General features: G+C 36.4%; 1 protein-coding gene across 1 annotated transcript; it reads left to right on the top strand.

Moving 5' to 3' along the window:
- Nucleotides 1-6,790: 6,790 nt before the first annotated feature.
- LOC110923358 (3-ketoacyl-CoA synthase 5) lies at nt 6,791-8,374 on the top strand. Its single transcript, XM_022167473.2, has one exon. It carries the CDS (start codon nt 6,848-6,850, stop codon nt 8,261-8,263), a length of 1,416 nt encoding a protein of 471 aa, XP_022023165.1. The 5' UTR covers nt 6,791-6,847; the 3' UTR covers nt 8,264-8,374.
- The last annotated feature ends 298 nt before the right edge of the window (nt 8,375-8,672 follow it).

Consider the following 8,672-nt stretch of genomic DNA (forward strand, 5'->3'; position numbering starts at 1 on the left):
GGTCCAGTGGTTTGTCGAATCAAAGGTAGTTATATGTTGGTAATCATGTGGGCTTTAAACCCCTAAAAGGGCACCCTCTGATTCCCACTCTAACTAGTCCGAATGTCGAGTCAAACGTGCTTAGACAAAGTCAACAGAAATGCTATTTTGCGATTTTATGCATAATCAGTAATGTAGATGGTGTGTAACCTGTTTTAACACTCATATAATATGATAATAAGTATATTAACTAGTCTAAGCTTGTTTGATCCGACCATTTACTGTTTAGACCCGGTTCGGAACCGAAAGTCTTAAAACGTTGACTTTTGCTTTGACTTCAGTTCTGACCCGTTAAAGTATGTTTTAGATATGCCTTAGGACTCTCTTAGGACCAGGTTACATGATGGTATAACCCTCTGTGATCGGTTCGTTGTTTGTCCGAGTCTTTTACACCTTTCCGTTAAATGCTTAAAAGTTGACCGTAACGCCCTTTTTAATTTAAAACGAGAATTTCGGACATGTGAGAGGACCATAACCTTAGTTACTGATTTCTAAGCATGTCCCTAAAATTTCACGTCAATCCGAGGTCCAGAATAGGAGTTATGCTAAATAGCGCAATTACGGAAACATTTGCAATTAAATGGCGCAATTAGCATAACGCCTAACTAAACCTAGATTTTGACACCAAACCTTTTACACACTTATGTAAAATAATATTTTGGGATTTTTAACGATTTTTAATTATTTTTAACCTGCGGTTATGGCAACGGTTCGGTAAATACCGAATATACCCTTTTCGGACATAACTTGAGTTCTACAAGGTCTTTTGACCCGATTCCAGTTGCTACTGATTTTAAATAATAAATAGAGTATTTTGAACTTTATAAACGGTTCGGAAAACTCAGATTTCCTGTAGAACTCAGAAACCTCTTTTATAATCTTTAAAATGACCAAAATACCCCTACGGGGCATATAATGAACTTAAACTCGTTACGGGTATTATGGAAGGTATCCTACTGATACCACAACCCCTTTAAAGCATATTGACTTAGGAAACATGTGTAGGACTTTTACGGTTACCCGTTACGCCTTTTGCGCGCACGGTTCAGGTTATGTAACTAGTTTACATAAACTAGCCGAAACGGGTCAAACCTTATTGTTTTGACCCCAAAATCCAGAGTGTGGTTAGTATACCCATATAAAACAAGTCTTCAAACTTGTCGGGTCCAAATCACATTCCATTCCCGGTTTTCGCCTTTCACGCGATTAAACCGTAATTATCCTTTGAAACTGACCAGTCTAAGCTAAGGCTAAATTAAAGACCCGTTAGGATTCTAATAGGTTATTTTAAACCTTCGTTCCAGAATAGGAGACCAGTAAAAGATATTTGCAGTTATTTGATTAAGGATTAATACTTGCAAAGGTAAATACTTTTAACTTATTTTCCGTTATACGGGCTTGGGTTACGGTATATAAAATACCGCTTGATCGGGCATCAAATCTTCCATCATTCGGTGGTTAATTGAATAATTTTATCGGCTCGTTTAAACAGTTTTGTTTACTTAAACGCCTTTGGGGGGTTAATGACCATGTCCCGGATATCCCTGGCAGCATTTTACGAAATGGCCACGACCTAAGCGCGGAGTGTAGGCGTACACTCGTCAGTGCATAAATAGTTGATGTGGTGTGTCTATTGATCTTTAACCCGGTACGTCCGGGCTACTGAACGCATAAGGAACATGTAATTCGTTCACAAGATTATAAATTTAAATAATTCTCCCAAGTTATAAAGAGTTTGTGCCGTGTGCATTCAAATCAATTTTTATTAAACCTTTTACAAAAGTGTCGGTTGAACGTATTTACCAGTGTAAACTGACGTATTTTCCCAAAAAGATTAAATGCAGGTACTAAGCGTAATTGGCTGGATATGTCTCCTTAGCATCAATAAAGAGTCTCGCAAGCTTAAGATGCCTATGTCTGTTGAACAATACTTATATTTTATTTATCCCCTGTGGATACTTTTCGACTATCCGTAATACGTTGATATTACAAACGATGGTTGAAATATATTTATCTTTATGCTTCCGCTGTGCATTCATATATTGTGTGGTTTGACTATATTGTTGCCAACTACGTCACGGTAATCCCCCACCGGGCCCACCTGTGAGACACGTGGAAATCGGGGTGTGACAATTACCTACTGATATTATAAGTAAATTTTTATACTTTAACAGTAAGTAAAAGTTTTGAAATCAGATTTCCAAATTTGACCCTTAAAGCTTATGTGAAATGACCAAAATGCCTCTACGGTGCACAGTTTGGCCATAAACGATGAATTTCACATATATACAATATCTTACTGATATAACCACAAATAAATAATTTTACTGATTATTTTAGACCAGAACCTTAGATTGTTATTTAAACTCTTTTATAAACTCTAAAATGACCAAAATACCCATACGGGGCTTAAATTGATTTTAATTTCTTTTTGGGCATAATGGAAGATATCCTACTGTTATCATAACACATATTAAGCATATTAACTTAGGGAACCTATTCATGACTCATTTGGTTACCCGTTATTCACTTTTCGCGTTCGGTACGGTTTATGTAACTAGTTTGCATAAATTAACCGAAACGGGTCAAACCTTGTCATTTTTTTATCTCAAATTCCAGAATGTGTTTAGTTTACCCATATTATACAAGTCTTCATACTTGTCGGGTGTAAATCACATTCTAATCCGGTCTTCGCTTAATCTTGGAATGTTTGAGATTACCATTAAAAAAATTAAAGAAAAAAAAACCTCTCCCTTTTCTTTCTATTTCGAATTTCATTAATAACTTTAGCTACCAAAAATCATGTTAAATTTCCACTTTCGATTTATTTACAAAAAAATCTATGAACCTAACACACCTTAAAATTAAGAAGTTTGAACGCACTCTCTCGTCCCTATTTCAATTCCAATCACCCACAACACCACCAACAAAAAGTTGCATGAGGTAAACCACTTCAGGATTTGTATAAACGAGACTTACATATAAAAATATAAGCAAATTGCCTCCCAAAGTATAATAAGTAGGAATATAACACTATGTATCAGAGATGTGAGACATACAACGCGTGTTGTACATAAATTCACAATCCATAATAGGTCGTGCCCCTGATCTAAGGAATGACACTTGTGAGAACATTTGATAATCACGCATGTACAAACATTTGGGGTGGTTTAGGGTAAGGGCAATTATCCCATAGAGATATTGTTTGTTTATATACTGTCTTGATATTTGGATTTTGATATGACCTATAAGCTTTTGAAGATTTCAATTCTCAAGTCATAATTTTAATTCAAGGCTAAGTTTGCGGATTGTTAGTAGTTCATTAAGCTCGTAAACTTTAAAGAAATAAGAGTAAAGTTTAGGTATTGTCCTAACCAAGATGGTATGGTCTTTTAGACTACGAGACTCTCTTTTGATAGAACGTGTCATGCTCGGTTCAGTAGACATATTCTAGAGAAAGCTTGACCTTAAACCATCAAAACTTAAGAATGAAGAGCTTGAACCGAAAAAAGAATTAGATCATGTGAAACAACAAATGTTGTCACAACCCCAACAAGTGAAACAAAGTATGATGTCGAACATCAAGGCGCTGTTAAACCCACTGAAAAGTGATAAAAACCGCATGTTATATTGCAAAACACTCGCGAGCATAATTATACTTGTTTTTAGTGCATAAATACCCCCAATTTATGGGACTTTTTATGACTTTATCATTGAAAATATAATCTAAATCGTTCCTATTTGGTAATTGCAGCTCTCCAAAATGACGGAAAAATCCAAGATCCCAAGGAAATCAACAAACTGCCAGATAGGCACGGTCGTGCATATCAACCTATCCATACAAGTCAACAAGTCAACCCAAGATTCGTAAGCAAAAGTCCACGATACGTGGAGGCACAACCATGCACCACTAGATATAGTCATGCATGATAAAGACAAAAAGGCTTCAAGATCCGACAAGACTGACACCTTTTGAAGCCCTGTCTGGACACATGTCCAAGCACGGCCGTGCATCGCCCTAGGCATGGTCGTGTCTAAAGTTGAATCAGACAGAAAGGACAACAAGGACTACGAGCTGTAAGGCAAAAGGACGAGGCACGACCATGCCTAAGCATGCACGGTCGTGCACACGTACACCCAATTAGCCTATAAATAGAAGCCTTGGAAGCCCATTCCTCTCCCGTTTTTCAGACACATACTCTCTAGTATTGAGAGGTCACTAGGAGTTTGGGATCACTCCAAAAAATCACATGTAATAGCTTAGTTTAAGAGAGAGAGTGAGAGAGAAAGAGAGAGAGAACTTGTAATCAACAACCATCAATAAGTTATTTGAAACTTACACTAAATTCACCATGGTATTTCCCATGATCATTGTTTGTGGACAAGTTTATATGGCCATTCTTGGATAAACTCCTTGTTGTGCTTGGGTTATAAATGAAACTTGGTAAGAATTAAATGTTTTAATTTTGGCAAAGTGGCGTGTTATGTTTTTTTTCTAGATAACTGGTAGATTTCCCATCTTTTCATTTTTATTGGTAGCTTTAGATTTGATGCATAGAACTCTTTATACCAAAGACCATCTAGTCTAGTGGTAGGCACATGCGTTTCCTAATGGGAGGTTGTGGATTAGAGTCTAGCGCAGAGCAATTTATTTCAAGTTGAGCCAAGAGGTTTTCCAAGTTGTGGATTTCCTCCTGGACGGGTGCGCAGGGTTACCACGTTCTATTTTTCGGACAGAAGAGTGATCCACATTCTATATTGTATGCAATAACAATAAGAATAATACGGTATAATAATAATAATAATAATAATAATAATAATAATAATAATAATAATAATAATAATAAAATAATATACGCATCGTATGCGTCATTGATTTGACACTATATGAGGTTTGACTACTTTGTCTGAAACATAAACCTTATACGTATCGTATGGACCTATACGATTCCTATAGGTCAGTGTATAAATAGGCAAGAAGGTGTGTGAATATATAGACACATAATTAAACCTAATGATCAACACCTGAACCATCGAAGTCGGCATCCAGAGGGGGAGCATGTTGCATACAGGGATGGTTACTTATTAATTGTCAGGCTGCCATGTGAAATATCTTCCATTCTATATGTTTTTCGTATTCTCGACGAGCCCAAGCAATCGCTTGTACCTCTATTATGTCGTCACCTTGAGCCATCATGTGGTCGAAGAACGCATGAAGTCTGCTAACCTCCCCTAATAGAATATGAAACACGGACAAAGTTATGTACGAAGAGTGATTACTTACTCCTACACATTTACGGAATCCTTTAAATAAGTGTTCTCTAATTGACCCGGCTACTCATCTGTTGGCGCATAAGTCCATCCAAGAGTTGACCAGAGTCATCTCTTCTTCTTCAGTCCAATGGTTTCTTGCCATTTTTTATTAATCTTTATAGTGAATTATTGGTTGAGAAATACATATGTTGCTTGAAATACGAATTCAATTTATAGCCACTAAAAACTAGTCGTCGCAAATATAACCATTTGAAAAACTAGCCGTTGTAGAAGTAGTCGTTTGAAAAATACTAGATTACGAAATTAAAAAAAAATATATAATACAAATAATAAATTAACTACCTTGTTTTGAATTTTTTGTATAACCGTTTATATTTTATTCAAAAATTAAATAATACAATTAAGGAAATAAACTAAAAATAGATTATGTAAATTATAAATAGTTTAAATAAAAGGAAAGTAGGTGATGAGGGATAATGAGGTGGTGATTTGAAATGGTTTAGTGTTGTGGAAAAGGTGGAATTTGAAATGATGATGGTTTAAAATAATGTGGCTTGCTAACTAAGCTAGTCTGGATTTGGACCACCCTCTAGCGTTGTTGATGCTCTAATAGCATGAATAATTACGTTTATACACATCTTTGACCAACTTTTTATTAAATTAGACATTTACTGTCGGCTACAACTTACCCGTCATCTTTTGCCGTCTTAGCGCTCAGTTTTATCCGCTAAGCTCCCAAAATTTGTTGGCTTAGCTGGCGTTTAAAAATCAAACTTTTTTGTAATTTTTTTAATAAATAATAAATGAAGTATGAAAAGTTCATTTAATTTTCTCGGGGAAAGTTCTTATACAAATAATCTTAACATGCTAAATATACAAATTGAAGGAAAACTCAAAAAGACAATGTGACATTTTTTGTAATTATCAATAACTATCAAAGTTACTCTACAAATATACCTAAAAAAACTAACCCCCCCCCCCAAAAAAAAAAAAAAAAAAAACTAAACCCCCCCCCTGCAAAAACCTAACCCCTCCCCCCCCCCCACACCCAAGCTAAAATGCTAAAAACTAAACCCCAAAAAACCTAAAAAAATCTAAAAAAATAAAAAAAAAACACACAAATTATTTTATTTTATTTTTTAACATTTTTATTAAAAAATCGCTACTTTTAGTAGCAGCAATTTTTTTTTTTTTTTTTTGCTAACAAAATGTAGCGATTTTTTTATAAAAAATATTAAAAAATTGTGTTTTTTAGGTATTTTTGATTGAGTTCACATTTGTATAGTAACTTTGATAGTTTGTGGTAATTACAAAAATACCACCTTGTATTTTTGAGTTTTCCTTTAATTTGTATGTTTAGTATATTAAGATTATTTGTATTTGATCTTTTGCCTAATTTTCTCATCTTCCTCATCCTCACAACATTAAAACAAATATTAGATCTTCAACTTCCTGTCCCCTTCGTATATATACCCCATTCAGTTCATTCTTAGCTCATCCCTCCCCACACATATATCCCATTGTCTTCTTCACAATGTTGAAGTCTTCAAAACAATTTTACAACTATCTCATCATGACCCTGATCTTGGCATTCTTCATGCAAACATTCAACCAATCCTTACATCACCTTCTTAACCATCTCACTTTAATCCACACGCTCACTTTCACTTTGCTAAGCATCTCCCTTCTCACATTCTACATTATAAACAAACCACGAACCGTCTACCTCATCGATTTCGCTTGTTTCAAGCCACCTTCCACCTTCCGTGTATCATATGCAACCGCGATTGAACACGGTCAGATTATCTTAGCCTCACAGCCCAAAAGCATTGCTTTTCTGGTCAAGATCTTTGAGAGATCTGGCTTGGGTGAAGAAACAGTTTTACCACATACGTTACACTATCTTCCACCAAACCCTAGCATGATGGATGCTAGAGACGAGTCAGAATCGGTCATTTTCTCAGCCATGGACTCTTTGTTACAACAAACTGGAATCAACCCTAAAGATATAGATATCTTGATCGTAAACTGTAGTCTTTTCGCACCAACTCCTTCTCTTTCAGCCATGGTGGTTAACAAGTATAAGATGAGAAGCAATGTAAAAAGTTATAACTTGTCCGGAATGGGGTGTAGTGCGGGGTTAATATCGATAGATCTTGCAAAACGTCTACTTCAAGTCCACCGCGAATCCTATGCAGTTGTAATAAGTACTGAAATTCTTACTCCTAATTCTTATAGGGGTAAAGAAAGATCGATGCTCCTCCCAAATTGTCTTTTCAGAATGGGAGGAGCAGCGATTCTTTTGACCAATAAAAGGTCACAAAGTACACATGCAAAATACAGTCTTTTGCATGTGATACGGACCCACAAAGGGTCAGAAGATAAATCTTACCATTGTGTTACCCAAGAAGAAGACAGTGAAGGACATGTTGGGATAGCTTTAAACCTAGATCTCATGGCGATCGCGGCCAACTCTTTGAAGTCGAACATAAGCACCATCGGACCATTGGTTCTTCCGGTAACTGAGCAACTCTTGTTTCTTTTTAATCTTTTGGGAAGAAAGATGTTTAAACTTGACTTGAAACCCTATATTCCTGACTTCAAAAAGGCATTTGATCATTTTTGTATTCACGCGGGTGGACGTGCGGTTATTGACGAGCTTCAAAAGCGTCTGAAGCTGTCGTCAGAACACGTTGAAGCGTCACGGATGACGCTTCACCGGTTTGGAAACACGTCTTCCTCTTCATTGTGGTATGAGTTAGGATATATGGAAGCAAAAGGGAGGATGAAGAAAGGAGATAGGGTTTGGCAAATAGGGTTTGGGAGTGGGTTTAAGTGTAACAGTGCAGTGTGGGAATGTAACCGGGAAATTGAAGCTACCAAAAATGGTGCATGGGCTGATTGCATTCATAGGTACCCTGTAAATGAGCCAGAAATTGTGAAGCTTTAAGAGAAGGATGATTATATGATTTGGAGAAACTTTTAATAAAAAAAGATTACTGGTGTTTAACTGATTATAGTCTTATTATTGTTTATATATAAATAGCAAACTTATAATTCATTAAACATTTTTTTTAACGGCCAACGAATCTTCTAAATGGGCTACTAGCGAAATTCATCATATCGAGATACACTCGTCTCTGAACCGGGGAAAACCCTCACCTAGGGCCGAAGCCCGTGAACACTCACCCGAAGGCACGACAGTGCGGTGAGGTAAAATCCGTTCAGTTCAAGGATCGAACTAGTGATCTCCACCTTTTCGCCTAGTCTTCCATCATCACCAGGTGCCGCAGAAAATAATGGGGAGGTCAGGAATCGAACTTGGGTCCCTTAGAACACCAAGTCTCTCCCTTATCACT

This window comes from Helianthus annuus, chromosome 17 (assembly GCF_002127325.2).
Source record: "Helianthus annuus cultivar XRQ/B chromosome 17, HanXRQr2.0-SUNRISE, whole genome shotgun sequence".
Lineage (NCBI taxonomy): Eukaryota > Viridiplantae > Streptophyta > Magnoliopsida > Asterales > Asteraceae > Helianthus > Helianthus annuus.